Consider the following 22,405-nt stretch of genomic DNA (forward strand, 5'->3'; position numbering starts at 1 on the left):
TTGGTTTTAAATTTCAGTTCACATTTAAAAGCTCATTCAAACCCCTCATGTTATAACAGCCAATCAATTTAATTAGGCCCCTACTTGCATTAATTGAATACATTTGCTGTTAAATTAATTCAGAACCACATGAAAGACGTACAAAAAACTACACATTACATTCCCTATCTGAGGCCTTCCCAGACGCCTCTACAAGTCTGCGTACACTGCTTCAACTCAGCACAATGAAAAGAGCTTGTAACTACTGCTGTAAAAGGATACAGTTAAAAATGTCCTCCGCTGCGCGACTGAGGATGCCTCGCTGCTTGCCCGTCAAACTCCCGCCAAGCATTGTGTAAGTCTTTCCACTGCATGGGGAGCCGTATGCGATGACACACGCGTTGTAACCCTGCATCAAAGACCCCACTAGTGGCTGAGGAGAGAGAGAAGCACGTTAGACCTGAGTCATCGCCTCTTCCCGAACTAACAAATCACTAACCCAAATATCGCATTTTTTCCTCGACATGTTTCTCCCCTGAGTTGCAGTCGGCTCCGGTGAGTGTGGAAGTTGGAACGTGACTGACAAAGTCAATAGTGTCTTAAAACATCTTCAGTGTTTTTTATTGCCGTGATTGTCATTGCCTAAGTGTATGGTGTGTTGCTTTCGTGATTTACCCCAGTTGTGGATTCGTAAATGTCCTTCTGGCTAGCACTGTGGTCGTACACTGCGTCAAAGAGTAGAGAATGGGGCTGGTGACCCTGAAATATAAGATAGCCAGGGAAAAAAGGATATGATCACCTCAGACTTTTACTGCTTAAGCATAATTATTTCACAGATCATTGGCTAGATCACACAATCTTGGCATACTTTAATGATACTCGAGGTCATGGCTTTTAATTTAAAAATTTGGTCACTCAGGCTAGATAAACACTTACCCGGCCAGTGTCAACAATAATCCTGTTGGGTTCAACCACTTTGATGGAGCATCTCGCCTCCTCTGACAGAATTAATGACAGGATAGCTGTTATGTTTGTAATTCCAATGCAGAAACAGAATTCCTTACATGCATGCATCTAATTATAGCTACCAATTAATACATATGATAACGTGTTAAAAAGTAGCATCCATTACGCACAGGTGTGATCAGTTGGGCACAGCACAATGTTCATATCAACAACAAAAACGCAACACACTAGTGCAACTTTACATGGTGACATCTGATTAAAAACAAAGGATGGAAAGGCAAGATCATGATATTGACCTGCGTTAGGGTCCCTCTGTCGCTGCGGGCACAAGCGAATGGACACTCGAAAGTTCCACTTGGCGCCCTCTGCGAACTTGTCTTTTTGTCTGTACGGAAGGTGCCAATATGCAGGTTTATAATTTGCTTTAGCACAACTTCCTGTTGTATGTGTTGTTCATCAAAGATTCTCGTTATACCGAATTAGAAATATAAATAATAAGGGAACTCACAACTCAGACCCCCTGTCCATGACACTCCAGTGGATCTTTTTTCATCACAGCAAGTTGGCACAAACTACCCAAATGCGCAACGGTCAACTGCACGGCCAAAACAGAATGTAGTTTAGGAACAGCTTCTCCCCTCAAAAAAATCTCCAACTCTTTAGTTATATTTAAAAAGATGGTGAAAGTCGTATTACATAGCCTAGTCTATGATTTGAGTGACTTACCTATTTTCCTGAAGTGCCACAAACACAACTGTGTGGCAAGCTTCCATCAACTGTTGACACTTTCTTCAGCTTGCAAGACAGGACTCTATGAATGAAGACTACCGCCAAAAGGAGACCATTCCAAAGTTGCTGTTTTGCGTCGAAGCTGATAACTAGAAAGTATAGTAATAAAGCTTTTGAGGCAGGCAGTTTCCGAAATCGCCTCTGTAATCATCATACGACCGTTGTGCATCATGAACAAGTGAATGAACTCCGTCTTGCACCTTGACGTAGGCTAGGCTTCATGCCAAGCGCCCCCCACAGCATTCTGACATGTGAAAACTCACAGACAGAACAACTTTTGTATGCTAGGTCCTATTGTTGCCACAGCGAAAACTCTATCCCACTGCGACCCTGTCGTTATTTTATTTTAGCACGCCACGAATACAAAGTTGAAAGTGCTGGGAACGCAGGAAAGTGATGCGAATGTGATCATCAAAAATACTATCCAATGTCTCAACCCTATCTATTTTGGCTCGCGATAACTAAACACGTGCGCATGCTGAGCCATGTCGCATTTCTCTTCTTCCTGGAATTATTCACCAGTTCAACAGAATACAGTAATTTCATAGGAGGGTCTGTTGCGGAGATGAGCTTTTTTTTGCGTCACCCACCCCGGCTACCTTGACCTGTGTGTCTCGGACGGCATATTTATGGCCAGTTGCCTAGGTTGCTTGGAACGCTGAGCGCGCGCAGGCAGACTCGACCTCTTGCTCACTTTTTTGGTCTTCGCTGAGTACAGAGGGAGAAGATTAAGCGGGTTCAGACAAAGGCGCTTCAGTTCCTCATCGGGGAGGGTTTGAATAAGAAACAGAAGACACGCTCAAAATGTCCTTTTACCCGTTTGATGTGGGTCAGTGTCAGTGTCAGTCAGACATGAAAATGATGGATTAGAAGGCCCAGGTGTGATACTTCTCTAGACTGTCGGATTTCACTGTTCACTCAAATGGTAGGTTACTATTCCAATACAGCGAAGAATGCTGAGAGGAGATCGCCTGTCATAGCCTATAACAACACAGGGAATACACGTGGAAACTAGTGTATTCCTGCAGAAGATGCAAATGGGCTTGCTTTTTATTCAACAACAACAAAACACCCACAATTGTCAAGTCACGATGTTTCATGTTAGGGCAGTCATGGGTAAGCAGTTAAGGAATCAGACTTATAGCCAAAATGTTGTTGGTTCCACTCATGAGCCGTCAGGTTGGTGGGGGGGAGTAACTAGTGCTCTCATCATTCTCCTCCATGACTGGTACCCAGGCTGGGCATGGTACCATCCCGCCAGAGAGAGTAAAGAGAGAGAGGTTCCATTGGCCCATTGTTTTCGGGTTCTATTATTGGGGGGGAAATCCCCCTTTAGGCAGACCTAGGCAGACCTGAGGACTGTTCTATTCAATGCTAGGAGCATTATGCCCCCCCCCCCCCCCCCCCCCCCCCCCCCCCCCCCCCCCCCCCCCCCCCCCCCTTAGGCAGACCGGAACCTGATCATGTTAGGTGCCCATAGAAACCTATTATGTTGGCATATCTCTATACTTAAAGAATCTCTGATCCCGCTGCACTGCTCCCTTTGTTCACTGTTTTGAGCTGCCCCCTTGCACGGGTGACGCATAAAATGCCATTCCGTGTGCTATGGACTAGAGGTAAGTGTCACAATGACAATGGGAGTTTCTCAGGTGTGCATACATGCTTTCACTGTTCAACTGTCAGTGAACAGATTGCAGTATAATACTGTTGTTTCTTTAGCCTGATGCATTGGCCAGTTTAATTTCACTTGGTGACAACAGCCTTGGCCTATAGTGTCTATATATAGTCTATATTTTGAGGCCATGAAGTTAATGTTATATGATAGTCTACATCTGTTCCTGGCAGTACTAATCATTACAGACAGGATCAAATTAATGAGAGCAACTCCTCACATACAAACAAACAACCCATCACTGACATGTGCGCGCGCGCGCACACACACACACACACACACACACACACACACACACACACACACACACACACACACACACACACACACACACACACACACACACACACACACACACACACATTGAATCCAATGACAGCAGTGGCTGAAATATCTCCAAGGGAGCTACTGCCCATTCTCACTTCTTTACACATCACATTAGTAGCAATACGGTAGTAGCCAGTGGCGTGCACAAACTTACATTGTGAGGGGCATGGGCTCCAGGGAGGGCAGGGGGCATGTGGAACTTCCAGCTTCCTTACGAGACCACAGGGCTTACAGCCTATTGGGGCATTACTGTCACATGCTTTGATCGTCAAGAATTTGTAGATCATGTCAAGTCAACATGGACCCACAGTACATTGTGACAAAAAAATCCATAGTAAAAAAAAAGAGCATTTTTTGTCCAATAGGGCAAAGGGGCATGTGCTTTAGCACCACCTCATTCCTGTCTGTGCACAGCTATGGTAGGTAGGTAGGTAGCAGCTAGGCAGTCAGGCAGAGCAGCAGCGGACACTGGTGACAGTGATGGAGGGGGCATGAGCAAAGAGCTCCTGTGAAGCGCCCAGTAATGAGACTGAGGGTAAGTTATGGCACTGTGAGAGGAGAGAACAGGCCAGAAACAGCAGGGCAATGGGCTGACATGACCAGCTGTGTTTGCACTCCTCAATACAACCGACAGTGCAGAGAGAGAGGTCTCCTCTCCTCTCACCATGCTGGGATGGGGCTCCACCGCAGAGGGGAGAGAACCTGCTCTGGGACCAGACACACTCGCACCTACTGTTTGATATGTGAATTAGTGGTTGTTTAAGATAGGTAGCAGGCCTATATAGATAGCCTTGCCTTGATAGATAGATAGATAGATAGATAGATAGATAGATAGATAGATAGATAGATAGATAGATAGATAGATAGATAGATAGATAGATAGATAGATAGATAGATAGATAGATAGATAGATAGATAGATAGAAACTTAATGCGATCTATTCCCTGCTTTGTCTGAATACTTCAGAGGCGTACCAAAGAGAGTGTGGTTGGGAAAAGGCTTCAACATTAGCCAGCTAACTGTGTTGGCCTATGTTGATAATCTGTTAAATCACTGGTTCTCCAACAGAGGGTAAGAAGAGGGTTAGTCAACAATCGGCTTCACCCAGGCTAAAGATAAGTAGCTTGGTGAGCCATTTGAAAGTCTACAAGCACAACAAATTAGTTAAATCATTACATTACATTACATTGCACTGCATCTGGCAGACGCTTTATAATCAAATCAACTTACAATCAAGGACATAATGACAGCCAACATCTAGCAGATATGAAGTGCACTATAACGTGCACAGGAAATATTCAGAACAACAAGTGCAGATGCAACAAGTGCAGATAGGTTAGTTAGTTTTTGTTTTGTTTTGTGTAAAGTACAGTACACACACATAGCCTACACATCATGTCAAGAGTCTGGCCTGGGACTAGGCCAGCTCAAGCATTAGTGTAGTAGATAGTGACGGCAAATTATTTGCAATAGGCTATTTTAAACAGTTGTGCAATTACGCAATTACCAGGGCGTCCTTGGAAAATGCTCTGATCAATTAGGGTTAGCCAATCCAAAAGGTTTGATATACGTCACCCTTTTCAATGCCAGATACAAGCGAGTAGAAAATGTATTATGCAGTTATGCAGAAGTAGCCTAGTCTACATGTCTGCACATGCAATTTGTGTACCCTTTTCCAAATAAAAATGCAGTGTAGACATTTTGAGCTGACTGAGTAAAAGTTTAACTCTCTCACACACACACGGACTGAAAATCCCCATTATGCTTAACCTGATGTCTCCATTAGGTGGCAGTGGAGACACAGAGGTCTGGCAAGAAGCTGTTGTCGGGGAAACTTCAAGTCCATTGTGGAACATGGAGGTACATGTAAACTTAATTGTTTGACGCTGACGCACACATGTAACTTAACTAATACAAACACACTGCATTTTCTGCAATGGTTTATTTAATACATGACTTTAAAATACAATTTACTTTCCAACTTGGTCTTTTCCCTGGATATGTGTTCTTGCAGGATCACCGCGTTCACACACTCCCCACATCCTGTGTGTGTGCTGCGCTGGTACAATGTATTTTTAAATGGGAATGCAGAGTAGGAATACGGACAGGAGTCGCGCAATGACGGCCAAATTGGCCGGCGACCAGCGCCTATACAAGCGACCCTACTGCTGTACCCACGGCCTCGGATGCCTCCCTCAAAACTGGGTCAGGAGTCGGGACGCACATCTCATGTTTCCCCGGAGGTGCGTCCCTCGATGGGATTCGTGGGCGGAGAGATATATGAATGACAATTTTACCCCTCACCGACACCTCCCAACATCATTCAAGTCCACCAGTTGAGCGTTGCTCTCCCAATGACAGCCTTTCACCAATGTCTAATCTGTTTTGTCTCCTTTAGGGGCAGTGTAGCTATGCGAAATATAGGCCTAGGTTAGGAGAGCCCGTGCGTCATAGCCTACCTATTCAAGGCCGAGAGAGAAACCATAGCATATATACTGGTAGCATGCCATACTATCAGTCATTTGCCTTAATCAAATGCCAACTAGTTATCAAAGATTAGTAGCTGTGAAATATTATTTTACATTGAACCGTGAGTGGCATGGCGAGCGGAAATGGATCATTGCCACATGCAGGAATAACTAAGGCATGTGAAAAGATACACCAACTCTGGACAAACCAACTTCCTTTACCCGTGTACTGTAGTTACAACTCAGTGGACGCAAATGGCTCCATGAAAATAGCGTGCTGCTGACATTTAATATTGAGGGTTACATAATATGATACAAAGTATATTTCTTGGCAGGGAAAAAGTATTGTCTTAAAATGTGCTGCAAAAAAAATCTGTCTGTGAACGTAGCCCTTGAAGGTGCCAACTTGATGAGCCTGTCTTGTTCCAGGCTAACCAGAACAACTGTAGTCAGTATACTGTACAGCAGGGGTATTCAATTAAATGTCAACAAGGGCCAGTTTTTCAAAATCCACCCAGTAAAGGGGCCGAACTATACATACCGGTATGTATTGTGGTTGCCGACTGTCAATAGAAAAATATGGGAGACCTCAATGAAGTGGGTCTGGGGGTCCTCCCTCAGAAAGTTTTGCATTTCTTAGATGTCTTAGTCAATGCTGTTGGCTTTGGTATGAAGATGAATTTTAGAGAACTTGCTACAGCCTCCTACTTCTTAGCAACTTATCAGGACACTGTTGGATTACTTAGTGTTTGTATTTGTATACAGATGAGGGCGATATTATAAGTCCCTTTCCTGAAATTAGACATCTCTCTTGATTTCTTTTAGAGAATGACCATAATTAACAAGTTGATGTTATTCTGTAAACAAATACATTATAGTACACTATAACACACTGAGGTTAAACAAAAAAGGATAAAAATGGCCACGACAAAATTATTAGTGCCCAGATCATTAATAGTCAACACCCTTTCTTTCTTTTCCCCCTCTTTTAGTATTTTACTGCACTACTGTACTACTGCACTGTCTGGTACAACAAGACTGAAAACTGAAAGGAACAATTTTGCACATGGAAATATAGTAATATTCTAACATATGTGTACCACTTTTATTTCTACTTTGATAACAATTTATACAAGGTGGGTATGAGTGTGGAGAAGCTACTGTACTGTTGGCCAAAGTGCAGGTATAAGCAAGCGCGCGCACACACACACACACACACACACACACACACACACACACACACACACACACACACACACACACACACACACACACACACACACACACACACACACACACACACACACACACACACAATTGGGTATCATGGAAATGCAGGATTTATTCTAGCACACTGTTCTTCTTCATCCACACATTCAAGCATTTCAACAGCTGATGATGCATGCACAAAGCAACTTCCTTGACAATGTGCAGCAGGGCTGCTTACAACTTTTCTGGGCCCAGGACAAAGTTATCCGAAAAGGCCCCCCATCCAGTAAAAAAAATGTAATGAAAACTCAATTTTGGGCCCTCTCTTTCCCTGGGCCAGGGACAACTGCCCTTTTGTCCCCCCCCCATCATTTGCCATGTTCCTCAGCGTTGTAGCCCTTGCAGGTTCCCAGTAGTGTATTGTGCAACGTTTGTTTTTGCATTACACCCCCCCAAAGAACTTTCATCTAAAGGCAAATGATCATGATTGTGAGCAGCTAACCAGAAAAAACTTAACGGAACCAGATATTGTGGTTGCCTGGCAACGTGGCTTAAAAAAGCCAAATAATCTGGCTCTCATGTTGAGTGGGGGGCACCCCACTCTGTCACTGCAGATCCAATGTCAGAATTGGATAGTGGTGGAAACGTTTCTTTTTTTTTGAGATAGCAAAGCCTGAAAATAAATGTGATCAATTTTGAATAATTTCAGGTAGGTTACGGCATGAGTTTTATAAATTAGAGGGAGTAAACCATGTAACCCCCTTCTCCCCATTCACCCATGAGCCCCACCCTATCCACGACCTCCCCCAAACATCACAGTGCCCAGTGGTAGCCTTTTTGAGGACATCTGAGATATACTGTTGGGCTGCCTGTGAGGTCAACTGTACGGCACAGCGCAGGGCTGGACTGGCCATCTGGCATACCGGGCATTTCCCGGTGGGCCCTGCATTCTCATGGGCCCCTATTTTCAGAAACGTACAAAAAACGTTTTTATGTTACATTTCTGAAAATAGGGGCCCACAAGGGTGCGGGGCCCACCGGTGAGTCAATTCTGCGGCACTAATTATGAGGGGCTCCCTAAGCCAAAAGTTCCCGGGCCTTATTTCTCCCCCAGAACAGCCCTGGCACAGCAGGTCACCATCGCTCATCTGTTGACACGCAGAAGATGTACGGCATGTGCTCTCAGACATGTTGCTGCTCTCAAACATTTGTCACATCATCAACAGGCAGTTAAAGGAAACACAACAAATGATGAGAAGACGAAGTGTCCAGTTTTACGTTTCCCAAAATATTGACCCATGATTCATAACACCTCCATAAAGATATTTGATGTTTCACCTCTAGATATGATTTGATACTTGACAGACTGTAAGCTTACTCATATTTCAAATGAAGTAGCCTTGTTTCTAGGAGAGTAACAATATTGAACTGTCAATGCTTTTGTATGATACATTTATTTTTAGGGGCCAAGCAGCGAAGCTGGCGAAGGCCCCTATAGAGTTAGTAGGTTTTCTTCATTGTTATTATTATTATCTAGTCACCATTCTTCTCCGACTGTAAGTCTATGGCAGCCCATAGAACCGTAGGCAGGAAAATGCTGTAAATTGGCACACACATTCGAGGCAGCTTCAGCATTACCCACAGTGATTTATAGGTCCCCAGCCCCAACACTCTAGCGCCACCAGCAGGTCAAAGTTGCAGGTACATTTCTGCTTGTAACTTTTGAACCGCTGGGCCAATTTTCATAAACTTGGTATCCCTGGAATCCTTGGGCCAAGACGAATCCAACGCACCCTGTGACGTCATTTTCCGCCAGGATAGTTTTCCCGCCATTTTGAATTTTTTGAAATTCAATAAAAATGCTACTCCTCCCACAATTTTCGACCAATTCACCCAAAACTCGGTATATAGTATCTCTGGGCTGAGCTACACATGGGGTCTTCAGGAATATTGGATATCTTTTATCGTTTAGCCGTGACAGCCAATCAAAATTGTCGTAAAAGTGGCAAAACAGGAAGTGAGGTCATATCTCAGCAACCGTTTGTCAAACTAGGCTGGGTTTTTGTACACACATAGTAGTCCATCCCAGGACCTACCACAACAAAAATCATATCCCCAGCTCAAACTCTGTAGCGCCACCAGCAGGTCAAAATTTTAGCTACATTTTTGCCTGTAGCTTTTGAACTGTACTCCCAATTTTCAAAATATTGGTACACATGTCATCCTCACACAATGTTGCACCCAGGTATGGATTTTCGTAACGATTGAAAAAACTATCAGCTCACAGCAGCCATTCAAAATTGTGGAAAGAATGGAGGGATTTTTTCTCATCTCTCTGTCTCCTCTGCTCCCCTTGCGCACGTTCACTGACACCATTCTCGGCAGGGGGTCAAGCCCCACTGCCCCAGCCCCTGCACCCCACCCCCCACCCCCTCCTCACACACACACAGACAGACAGAGGGAGAGGGAGTGGGGAAGGGAGAGGGAGGGGGGAGAGGGACAGAGAGGGAAGAAGGGAGGGAGGGAGGGAGAGGGAGGGGGGAGAGGAAAGAATTTTGAACACCTCTTGTTGTTTGCCGGTGACAGCCAATCAAAATTGTCATAAAGGTGGCAAAACAGGAAGTGAAGTCATATCTCAGCAACTGTTAGTCAATTTCTGTTAGGATTTTTTGCACACATTCTAGTCCATCCCATGACCTCCCACAAAAAAATCCAGACCCCAAGCTCTCTAGCGCCACCAACAGGTAACAGGAAGTGAGCTCATATCTCGACAGCTCTTCAACGGATTCAAACTAAACTTGGTTTACGTGATCACACTCTCGTCCAAGGAATGCACACCAACATTGGCGAGATTTGGACCAAAGGGGGCGCTGCAGTTCCTTCTGTTGCCGTGGCGGCTTTGGCAAGTTTACTGCTTGGCCCCGCATTGCTGCTTGCAGCTATATTTTAAACTGTATTCTTTTGTTCAATAGTTTGACTCCCTGTTATAGCCATCTTTTTTCCCCCCATCTTTGCACCTTTTTGCAAATTCCATGTGTCTTGTGCAGAGCTGAAACAAAATCACTTAATAGAAGAATGGCATTATGATTATGAGATATTTATCTTCGGAGGCTACAAGTCTCCACTGCAGTGTTGCCACAGAATTGCAGGAGCAACATCTCTGACAGGCACGGGACATAATCGTACGATACAAATTCTACAGCCACTGTCATGGTGACACTGCACATTTATTTGGAAGTGAGCAACACAACCAATTCACTGTAATTGCTGACTCAACTCACTAACTGGACAATTGGCGCCGTGCGGCAGCCTCCAGAGCTGGTAAGTGAATGTGGACAGTGTATGTGTATTTTGAAAGCGCTTTAAGACAACTTAAGTTGTGATATTGCACTATATAAATACAGGTTGTATTGTATTGTAGCCTACTGTATTGTATTGTATTGTAAAAACTTGCAACGTTTAGTTTTTTTCAAGCTCATTATCATTAAGTGTGCTCAAAAACGGTTGTGGTGCTCAAAATCACGAATCTCAAACAAAACCAAGGCTCTAAATTGACACCAGCCAACTGGCCAAATGGTAGAGGAGACCAACATATGAGCCATTTTGACCCATTAGTGAGTGTGTGTTTGGCTAGAAAGATTAATATATAGTAGCCATTTTGGCTGGTGATGAAAATACATGTCGTCGTTAATTTAGAGCCCTGAACATGACTGTAGTCTTGATAGTGTATAAATGTGATAACCAAGTGGATACACTAAAAAGCTGGTTAAACCAGGTTAAGTTAACCTTGTGGTACAGGTACGTACATCATCTACCGGTAATAGCTTATCTGAAGGACCTACTAACGCCTTATGTTACGGGAAGAGAACTGCGCTCATCCAGCACAAGCTGTCTGGCTCTGCCATCCAGTCGCTCTAGGTACTCCCAGTCAAGATTGTTCTCCGTTGTGGTACCCAAGTGGTGGAACGGTCTCCCAGAGGCAGCAAGACTAAGCACATCTCTTGCAGCCTTCAAGAAACAACTTAAGACCTTCCTATTTCGAGAGAATCTACTAGATGAATGCTTGAGCTGGCCTTGCCCCAGGGCAGACTCCTGACATGATGTTTAGTTTAGTTTCATTTGTGTGTGTGTGTTCTCATTATTTACTCTTAAAAAAAAAAACTAACCCCTCTTTGCAACTGCACTTGTTGTTCTGTATATCTCCTGTGCACCTTGTATTTGCTTGTGATGTTGGCTTGATTATGTCCTCTTTTGAAAGTCGCTTTGGTTATAAAGCGTCTGCCAAATGCAATGTAATGTAATGTAATGTAATGTAATGTAATAGAAGTGCTTTGAGTCCTCACTTCACTAAATTATGCAGGTTGACCACTTCCTAGAAGTTAACTAAGGCTTAGTCTTAGGTCTTAGTATACTCCCCTGATGTATACACAGAACATGTACAATACATTCATCTTTGCTTAAAGTTGTATATTAGATGGACCATCTAAAGCTGGGTCAAAGACATGCAAAATGAAATTGTCATTCAGTGTAACGGATACCTTCTGCTGATTTTTTTTCCCCCAGTGAATTCATAACTTGAATTCATCCATTCACTTAAAACAATTTAAAAATCATGTTTTTTTTACCGTTACAGTCAGCAGAAGGTATCCGTTACACTGAAAGACAATGCCATTATGCACGTCTTTGACCCAGCTATATAATAGCAATCATACAAAAGGTATTAGTCTGCAGCCCTCTGAAAGTAAATATTATTTGACCAAAAAATGAATAACAAAAAACCCTCGCAAAAACACATCTCTGCTGTGTAGTTTTGTTGTGGATGGACAACACAATAACATGCTACCTAACCAGTAGAATTTTTGTCAGCCCCTTGAGAAAGGCAAAAAAAAAGTCTAAAAAGGGCCATTTCACTGTACTGTGCTTTGCACGTTCTGTTCAACTAGCAAGCATATGGCTGACGCAATACTTTCCTCTCACACAAAGTGCCCACTGTGAAATAACGTGATCATGAGACGTGATTATAAAATTCTTTCAACTTTAATCAGTTCAAAAAGTCTCACAACAAATGCAACACTTAGAGAAGGGGACTGCCACTAGCCATTGGAGTTTGATTTTTATTATACATTCGTTGCCTAATTAAGATTGTTGGCAATTAACATCTTTTTTTTCCTCTCTGGATAAAAGCATTTTTTGATTTACTCAAACAGAATTGGTAAAAGGTAAAAATGAAAATGCAAAAATACAAAATTAAATGTAAACCGAGTATTCTTTTTTTTATTTTTGCTCTACGTAGTGTATTGAAGCACTACAGCATGGTAAACAATGAATATTAGTACAAGTCATTCTGAAAATAGTTGAGTCAACATGAGGCGGTATATAAAGATGTAACCTACATTAACCCATAAATATTTCTCAACCACTTTTCTTATACTTCGATTTAATGAAGGCTCACACATGAGCAACTATCCTCATTGAGGAGAACAGAAACTTGATGTCGGCAAGCGACAGCACACACACGCACACACACACACACACCCGCCACAGAGGGGGGGGAAAATAAACAAAAGAAAAAACAAAAACAAAACAAAAGAAACAGAAGAGGACAATAACCTTATGTTCCCATGGTATGAGATGCTGTACAATTGGGGTGATATGCACATAATCCAAAAAGCCTCCTCATTTAATCTCGAGAAAGGGGAGGAAGCGTAACACACACACACATGCACGCTCGCACGCACACAGACAAAACAACCCTGACACCACCAAGGAAGAGCAAGACCTTGAAGGAGAGAGAGAACAAGAGAGAGAGAGAGAGAGAGAGAGAGAGAGAGAGAGATAAGAGGGAAATCAGGGGACATACAGAGGGAAGAGCAAACTTGAGTCTTCCAGACCTTCATTCATGATCACATTCTTTAGACCAGCGGGCGGCTAACAGAGGTACCCCCAATGCAGAGGGACCACCCTGCCCTCCCCAACCGGCATTAAGGGCTCAAGCCCTGCAAAAAAATACTGACATCACATCCTGTGGGCAACATCATGGGACTAGGGGAGGCGGGAGGGAGATGGGGGGATTCTGTAGATGACTGGAGAAAAGAAAAGAAATAAAAACAAAACAGAAAACATGTTCTGCTGCCTCATATATATAATATATATAACAAAATACAAGTTGGGGAGAAGAGGGGGCAGTGAGTTGTTAGGGCAAACAAATCCAAAACAAAAACAAACCCGAAAAAAGTTTTAAAATGTCTAATTCTTACAACCTCATGCAGCTCTCATCGATAAAGTATACCTGTCCACCTGTATGCTTGAATGAACAATGCAAAGAGATCACACACAAGAGGTTTGTCCATAGAAAACATGTACTATGTAAAAAGGGCCACTGGCTGAGTAGCATTTACATATTGGCATTGTTTTGGTCAACAACCACCCGAGTGCTTCACCTCACCTCTCCTCATCACGCAAAACAGGCTAACCATACACACAAAACACACACACGCACACACATTAAACACTCACAACCCTCTAGGAGCATGTACACATAAACATACACACACACACACACACACACACACACACACACACACACACACACACACACACACACACACACACACACACACACACACACACACACACACACACACACACACACACACAGCCCAGGGAAGGCATATTTCCTCCTCAGCACTCAGTTCGGGTTGTGTGCATTCTAGCTTTTTCATTTGTGTCCTTATGTACAAGATAGGTGTAGGTGGTGCACATGTTATGTAAAAGGTTGTGTGAGAGTGATTGTGTGTGTGTGTGCGTGCGTGTGCAAGAGAGACGTGATTTCCATGTGTGTGAGTGAGTATGGTGGTGTGCACGTGTGTGTATGTGTATGCAAGGGCCTCAGTCGCACATCTCCTCTGGGATCTCGTGCGGGTTGAGGATGCCCGGTACGGACATCTGCAGCTTGTGCTTCTCCTCCTGGGCCTGCCGCAGCGATGCCTCCCGCTCCTCCAGAAACAGGTCTGTCGTGTCCTCGCCGGCAAACTCCTGAGGAGCAGAGGAGGGAAGAGGAGAGAAGAGGAGGAGAGAGAAGAGGAGAGAAGAAGAGAGACGCATTAGTCATGCTGGTATAAGGTAGTGTAATGTGCAGCCTGCTCTAACTCCTAACCAGGGCCACCACATAAATGAGAAAAGTGAGGGAAGGAGAGGAGAGATACAACAGTCAATTCAATACTGGAGGATAGCCTACTTTTCAGTAGGAAGGAATCAGTAGAGAGTAAGAGAAGGAAAAAGTGAAACGAGAAGTAAAAAGAAAGAAGTAAAAGAATGAAGTAGGAGGGGCAGAGGGAAAGTGAGAGGAGCAAAAGTGACAATATGAGGTAAAGAGAGGGAAACGGGAAGCGTTTGATGGGTTAAAGCATGGGGAACGAGTCGACACAGTGGGATGGAGGAAGCCAGCAGAGTGATAGAAGAGAAGGCATGAGGAGGGAAAGCAGACTGGTAGAGAGGCAGAGAAGAAAATAGGCAGATGGTAACGGTAAGACTTATGAGAAGGTGGGAGACAGAGAGAGGGAGCAACAGCATGGAAGTAGGAGAAAGAAAGACAGCGGCAGAGAAGGATGGCAAGTCAGAGAAAGTGAGTGAGAAAGGCTCTATGTGTGTGTGCGTGGAGCCGGTTGTAGCTGCCCCAGCTAGCTTATAGCAGAGGTATGTTGGCGGCTCCGGTTCACCCTCCTGTACGCCAGAGACCTGTCAGCTCCCCCCTCCACACGGCCAAATACGCACATACACACCCAGGCCGAATTACACACTTAAGCCTCTACTCTACCCCTCTCTACTGTACCCCCTCTGTCAACACACACACACACACACACACACACACACACACACACACACACACACACATATATACACACACACACACACACACACACACACATATATACACACACACACACACACACACACACAATTAGATAGTGGACCCCATAAACCAGAGTACACACACACACACACACACACACACACACACACACACACACACACACACACACACACACAGCATGACTTCTGTCCCACTAAAACCCTGTCCCAATGCACTCTGCCTGACAGTGAATCTGTACCCACTGCCCCACACATACGCCGAGAACCACAAACGCACACACGCAATTTGTGTTCCTGTGCACCCAGTAAATCCCACACTCACAATTTCCAAATTCCCTCGTAACGCAACTCATGGGAAACCCCAGAAAAAACTAAACAAAGTGTACTTTGTATTCACAGGAGAAGAGTCACACACAGACGCATGCGTGTGTACACGCACACGCACACGCACACAAAGGAACAGATTTAGATACACTAAAAGCGTCCAGGTCCTTTTGCAACCTCTGCCTACAAACTGTTTATCCAGCTGCTGGCTTGTGGAGGGCCGTCACTTCCCCCTCCCCTCCACAGCAACAGTAAGCAGTAGCCTGCCCAGGGGGGCCATGACAGTAGCTCCATATCTACAATATGGTAATCGAGATAATTCATATCACGTGTCACCAATGCAACAGAGTCGGATCAAGTCTGGTCCGGGGTTGGTGCGACTTTCCACTGAACTCCAGTCATTTTCCTAGTCTCCCAAAGGGCCGTGGCTGCATTACCTGGGGTGCATTTTCTCGAAAGCATAGTTGTTAGCAGTTAGCAACTTGTGTAGTTGCCCATGGGAAATTGCATTGCAACTAACAAAGTAGCTAATGTAGTTAGCACCTATGGTTTCGAGAAATGCACCCCAGGATTGCAGTTTAGAACTTTACGTCACACGGATTTCCGGGAGAACCTCCACCGTATGAGCTGTCTCTACCTCATCAAGCATCTGTTAGATTTTAGATGTGTTCCAAAATTCTCTTCTCCAACAAAAATTGAAGGCTGAAAATTCTGCGTTGTGTTTGACTAACTCACTCACAAGAATAAGATAAGTCTTGACGTCTTCGTAATTAAAAGGGTCAAATCAGGATACAATTTATTGTAGAAAAAGTGAGATTACAAAAGGTTAAGAAAAAGTAAGGAAATAAAGAAAAATAGGAAAATAGAGTGTATAGTGAAAATGACAAAGTCTCGTGTCAAAGTAAGGTTCACAATGAACAGCATCCTATATAGCTCACCTTGATCTGTACCAGGAAGTCCCTGAGGTGCTCCTTGAAGGCTGGGATGTCCTGGTTCAAGCTGAACAGACCAGTCACAAACACCTTCACCTGGGCACTGTTAGGGGTGGACACACAGTACACAAGCACAACACTAATTATTATTGCACTGCAATCGTGTTATGCATTAAGAGGCTATGAGCATCATGTCATTTCCAAACAAATAATTTGTTTTGGGTTTTTTGGCTGAAGTGTCAAAAGCGGAAAGAGTTTTTTGTGTATGTCTGTATCTACAGTATGTTTTCTTTCTATCTATCCATCCATCCATCCATCCATCCATCCATCCATCCATCCATCCATCCATCCATCCATCCATCCATCCATCCATCCATGTCTGGTAACACTTTACCTGACGCCGGTGTCATAGGCATGTCATTACAGTGTCATAAGTCTCATAAGACAGTCATAGATAAGTCATACACATTATGTCCATGTCAAACATTTTATGACTGCTGGCCTTAAGTGACATTCGGTTATGGCAGTCATGAAATGTTTATGACGTGTACATAATGTTTATGACACGTGCATAATTGTACCATGACACTGTTATAACACTGTAATGACATGCCTATGACATCGGCGTCATGTAAAGTGTTAACTTACCCTATGTCTTCTATCTATAATTTCCCTCAGGATTAATAAAAGTACTCTGCTCTACTCTAGTACTTGCAATGTTATGCCGTCAATGATTCACTTCCAAATATGACAAACTAGATGATAACTATTCACTGATGCATGCCTGTATGAATGGATGCATTAGTTTGCTTGTATGCATGGGCAAAAGAAGCATTGCTTATACAAGCTTATTACAGATAGGTTATACAAGCTTATTACACCACAAAGGTTGTAGAAATGCATACAAATTCCACAAACATACATGAATTGCATAAAAATGCACGAAAAGGATGTGTATGTGTGTGCTGCTCTTACTGTTGCAGGTGTGCGTGTGTGTGTGTGTGTGTGTGTGTGTGTGTGTGTGTGTGTGTGTGTGTGTGTGTGTGTGTGTGTGTGTGTGTGTGTGTGTGTGTGTGTGTGTGTGTGTGTGTGTGATCATTCTGTTGCAGGTGTGTGTGTGTGTGATCATTCTGTTGCAGGTGTGTGTGTGTGTGTGTGTGTGTGTGTGTGTGTGTGTGTGATCATTCTGTTGCAGGTGTGTGTGTGTGTGTGTGTGTGATCATTCTGTTGCAGGTGTGTGTGTGTGTGTGTGTGTGTGTGTGTGATCATTCTGTTGCAGGTGTGTGTGTGTGTGTGTGTGTGTGTGTGTGTGTGTGTGTGTGTGTGTGATCATTCTGTTGCAGGTGTGTGTGTGTGTGTGTGATCATTCGGTTGCAGGTGTGTGTGTGTGTGTGTGTGTGTGTGTGTGTGTGTGTGTGTGTGTGTGTGTGTGTGTGTGTGTGTGTGTGTGTGTGTGATCTTTCTCTGGCAGGTGTGTGTGTGATCATTCTCTGGCAGGTGTGTGTGTGTGTGTGTGTGTGTGTGTATGATCATTCTCTTGCAGGTGTGTGTGTGTCTGCGTGTGTGAGATCCTTCTCTGGCAGGTGTGTGTGTGTGTGTCACCTTTCTTTTGCAGCTGTGTGTGTGTGTGTGTGTGTGTGTGTGTGTGTGTGATCTTTCTGTTGCAGGTGTGTGTGTGTCGTCTTTCTCTTGCAGGTGTGTGTGTGTGTGTGAGTGTGTGTGTGTGTGTGTGTGTGTGTGTCATCTTTTTCTTGCAGGTGTGTGTGTATGTGTGTGTGTGTGTGTGATCTTTCTCTGGCAGGTGTGTGTGTGTGTGTGTATGTGTACGTGTGATCTTTCTCTTGCAGCTGTGTGTGTGTGTATGTGTATGTGTGATCTTTCTCTTGCAGCTGTGTGTGTGTGTGTGTGTGTGCGCGCGTGTGTGTATGCAGGCATGAAAACGGGTCAGGGGTGAAAAAGGTGAGAAAGGTGCGGTGTGGCGCGGAGCGGCGTGTGTGCTGCAGCGGTGCGCACGCAGGTGTGGTGTGCAGTGGCGTTTTTGGGGGACAGTGTTGTATGAGAGACATACAAAGGGGGTCTGGGAAAATGTAGCTAAAACCGTCTTTAAATGATGAATTTTGAGCATACTGTAGCGACCCAGGGACAGTGAACATAAGAAGAACTGCCAACCATCTTCATTACTTCATGATTGTTATGCTGTCATGTCTGATGAGGGGGCAGGCAGATAGATAGATAGATAGATAGATAAATAGATAGATAGATAGATAGATAGATAGATAGATAGATAGATAGATAGATAGATAGATAGATAGATAGATAGATGGATAGATGGATAGATGGATAAAATGGGTTTTGGTTCTCAGTCTTTTAAAAAAATAAATTCCCCCTTGACCTCATCATACGCTTCCTAACACCCCAATGACCTCATCAAAACCCTGCCAATGCCCCCCTTAAAAATAAATAAAATAGACTAATGCCCCCCAATAGCATAAGCACCCCTCCTCACTATCCAATGTCCCCTCAACGCTTGCCTGGTTGTGATCTCGTTTGAACAGTTAATCATCATATTTCAGACAACTTGTAATACACAAAAGTCTTTGGATACAATTTCCGTAGTTTATCCAAACTGTGACAAACTACTCACATTTTAGTACATTCACCTAGTATATCTGTTTCCCTATGAAAAAAATAATAGGAAAGCTCCAACTTTGACCGTGAAAAAAACTGTTTGACCGTGTTCCACTAAATATAAATCGGTAGATTTTTAATGTCATTTAGATGTAGGCTACCAAGGGATTACAAAAAACTTGGCATGATTCCTATAACAATTTGTCCCGTGTCAAACGATTGACTAAGTTAGGCTTCGCTCTTTCTCCCTCTCCCTCTCTCTCGTGCGTGCTATAAGAAGCCGCAGCACATGATTCGAAGCATGATGTTGGATGCAGTGTTTCCCATACATTGAGGAAACTATGGCGGCCCGCCATAGTTTAAATTTGGCCGCCATAGTTTCCGAAAATGTAAAAAAAAAAAAAAAAAAATTTTTTTTTTTTTTTTTTTTTTTACGATTGCCGTTTTTGTTAAAAACGATTTGAATTACGATTTCCTTCGCATTTTCCTCCTGGAGTAAATACATCCTATAGAGAAAACCACAAGTGCTTGAAAGACAGAGGGATCAAAAGCCTAGTCAAGTTGTTGTATAGTTAACTTGGGTTTGGGAGCAATAAAAAAAACCTTCAGAGAAGGGACAGTTGGGATGAGTTTACTAACACTCCCCAGGCTTTGTTTTACAGTTGTAATGAGTTAGGTGACAGGCCTTCATTGACAAGGCAGAGGAGACATCGGGCTGCATATAGAAATTAATGTGTAATGAATGTGAATATACATAAATGTGTAATATGTTGTTCAGCCCTTTTAATGGGAGGAATTTTGAAAAACTGGCCCTGTGACCAGCACCCCTCATGTAGAATGTGTACACCTATGTGTGTGTGGGGAAAAGGCATAGCCTACCCTCTTAGACCCTTTTTGTTTATGCGTTAACAATTTCACAGTAATCTTAAATTCTTATCTCTGCTCATCTTATCTCAGCTATTTTGTTTTATTATTTTTTTCATTACATAGACCCCTGCATGTGTATTATGTAGCCTTATTTCTCAAAATATAAATGGCTGAAATGTAGGCCTAGGCCCATAGTTTCTCCATGCGCCAATGTCATACGGTACTCATTGTTTTGCCATTTTGCATTTACACTGCGCGAATACACCCCCCCCCCCCCCCCCCCAAAAAAAAGCACGCGTGAAAAGACCCCCCCCCCCCCGGGACAAAAAAAAATCCCGGCTGCCCCCATAGTTTCCAAAATTTCTGTGGGAAACACTGTGGATGCTTCGCGTAGCCTGTATGCGCTTCTTCGTAGCGCCTACTAGATACTTTCGCCATTTCGTAGCGCACAGACCCGTTAAAAATAGCCGTCAGGGAAACGTGCCGTATGCCTACCCAAGCTTTCATTAACGGAGCCGTTTTGAGAATAAATACTTTTTCACGTGGGCAGGGCAAATGTGGTTTCAAAATATTAGGAAAATCACCTTAACTACTGGCTAACAACATCCACTCACTTCTCATCGAAATAACAAGAATCATGATCTCAAATAGCTACCTCTCTGGGAAACGTGTAGACTATCTGTGACAGATCGTTTGGACATTTTCTTATAATCAGAGATGTTCTAGAACTAAGAAAGATATTTGCTACAACCACGCCAGCCACCAAAGCGGCACCTGTTTTAAATTGCGCTTTCAAAGAGAAGTATGAAGGGCGGGACTTAGATTGAGGTCGTTCACGTTATTGGCTGTGCCGACAGCAACAAATGCGGTGATTGGTCAAACGTCATTGTCAGTTGTGGAATCTCTCCTGAAACTGTATGAAGTTTTCTGCGGTAGAGCGCTACACAATGATACAGTAAGTTGGCGCTACACTTTTCTCCTCGCTCGAGAACCCCCCCCCCAAAATGTTCTCCTCAGATCTACAGGATTCACAGAAAGTGAGGGATTTTCATGCCTGTGTGTGTGCGTGCCCTTACTCTTGCAGGTGTGGGAAGGCGGTCTTGATCAGGTGTGTGTGTCATCTTTCTCTTGCAGGTGTGTGTGTATCTGTATGTGTATGTGTGTATGTGTGTGTGTGTGTGTGTGTGTGTGTGCGTGCGTGTCCTTACTCTTGCAGGTGTGGGAAGGCGGTCTTGAGCAGGTTGGCCACGTACTCCTGGATGAACACCTGGTTGTTGACACCGCTGGAGGGGTTGAGGGCCGTGCTGATCTTGCCCTCCTCCACCAGGTTGAACATGTACGCCAGGATGGACGCGTGCATCGTCAGACCTGCCCAAGCAAGAAACAAACACATCAACATAAACAACAAACATATATTTTAACAAAAAAAACACAACGTATGTTGCACACTGAGGAAGGCACACGCCGAAAGGTGCGCCCCCCTTTTCTTTGAATAAAAAAACCAACAACATATTTTTAGGGGGTTTTTATGCCTTTATTTGATAGGACAGTCTGAGATGGTGACAGGAAGTGAGTGGGACAGAGAGACTGGGTGGCATGATCGGGAAATGAACCCGGCCGGACTCGAACCGGGGTCCCCGTGGGCATGCAAGGCCAAATGTGGGGGGCTTAGCGTGCTGTGCCACAGCGCCCCCCCAAACAAACAGACCGTTTACACTTGAGTTTACACCACTACGGAGGTAGGCTTTGTCCGACTAGGGTGTCATTCCAAGAACATGGTGATAAACTCGGCTAAGTTAGCCTACAGAAAATGGTGAACTTGCTAATACCGGTAGGTAACCTGCATAAAAATGAACACTAGAAACTGCGTTGACCACTTCTTTTTATCGTAACGAATTGCTCAAGTCGGATAGCCGGCACATTTAGCCGGTACGACTGTCGCAAGGCAATACACACCTTATCCCATAGTGGGCGGTAAATATGAAATCTGTGAAGAAAATTAACCAAGATGGTAGGGCCCAGGGTAAGGCTACGCAAAAAAGGGTGAAGACAGCATCTAGTGTTCATATCTGTGCTCGTATCTGATAGCCTGCAGAGTAGCCGGGCAAGCCAGACTAACAACATGAAGATTTAGTCTGGCAACACACAGTTCGGAAAGCTCTGAGGACTGTTGGTAAAACCACACAACGTACGACCAATTAGAGCAACAGCAACTGACTGAGCCACTCACTGCCCAACGATTAAAATGGGGAAAAACCAACAATAATGTTATTATTGACAACGGTTTTGCCGTCCTTTTGTGTCTAGCCTTCGAGAGTGTACTCGACAAACTCGCCAGGCAAAAATATTTTCTGCCGCTAGTCGGGTTTGGC

The 22,405-nt window shown here is 43.9% G+C and overlaps 2 protein-coding genes across 7 annotated transcripts in view; both read right to left on the reverse strand.

The window, feature by feature from the left end:
* si:ch211-63b16.4 (kinesin-like protein KIF24) overlaps window positions 1-1,894 on the reverse strand; it is a 25,944-nt gene extending 24,050 nt beyond the window's left edge. Inside the window, exons 1-6 of the mRNA XM_063192820.1 lie at window positions 1,672-1,894; window positions 1,454-1,540; window positions 1,242-1,330; window positions 916-977; window positions 655-738; window positions 262-412 (exon numbers count right to left, since the gene is read on the reverse strand). Coding sequence (XP_063048890.1) covers window positions 262-412; window positions 655-738; window positions 916-977; window positions 1,242-1,330; window positions 1,454-1,473 — 406 coding nt within the window. The 5' untranslated portion in view covers window positions 1,474-1,540; window positions 1,672-1,894. The remainder of the gene's footprint in view (window positions 1-261; window positions 413-654; window positions 739-915; window positions 978-1,241; window positions 1,331-1,453; window positions 1,541-1,671) is intronic.
* A 10,763-nt stretch (window positions 1,895-12,657) lies between these two features.
* xpo1b (exportin 1 (CRM1 homolog, yeast) b) overlaps window positions 12,658-22,405 on the reverse strand; it is a 40,581-nt gene continuing 30,833 nt past the window's right edge. For all 6 annotated transcript variants that reach the window (XM_063192812.1, XM_063192813.1, XM_063192814.1 and 3 more), the window contains 3 exons: window positions 21,242-21,401; window positions 16,545-16,641; window positions 12,658-14,445 (listed from right to left, as the gene is read on the reverse strand). In XM_063192812.1, the coding sequence (XP_063048882.1) occupies window positions 14,299-14,445; window positions 16,545-16,641; window positions 21,242-21,401 (404 nt within the window). In that variant the 3' untranslated portion in view covers window positions 12,658-14,298. The remainder of the gene's footprint in view (window positions 14,446-16,544; window positions 16,642-21,241; window positions 21,402-22,405) is intronic.

This window comes from Engraulis encrasicolus, unplaced genomic scaffold (assembly GCF_034702125.1).
Source record: "Engraulis encrasicolus isolate BLACKSEA-1 unplaced genomic scaffold, IST_EnEncr_1.0 scaffold_25_np1212, whole genome shotgun sequence".
NCBI classification, from domain to species: domain Eukaryota; kingdom Metazoa; phylum Chordata; class Actinopteri; order Clupeiformes; family Engraulidae; genus Engraulis; species Engraulis encrasicolus.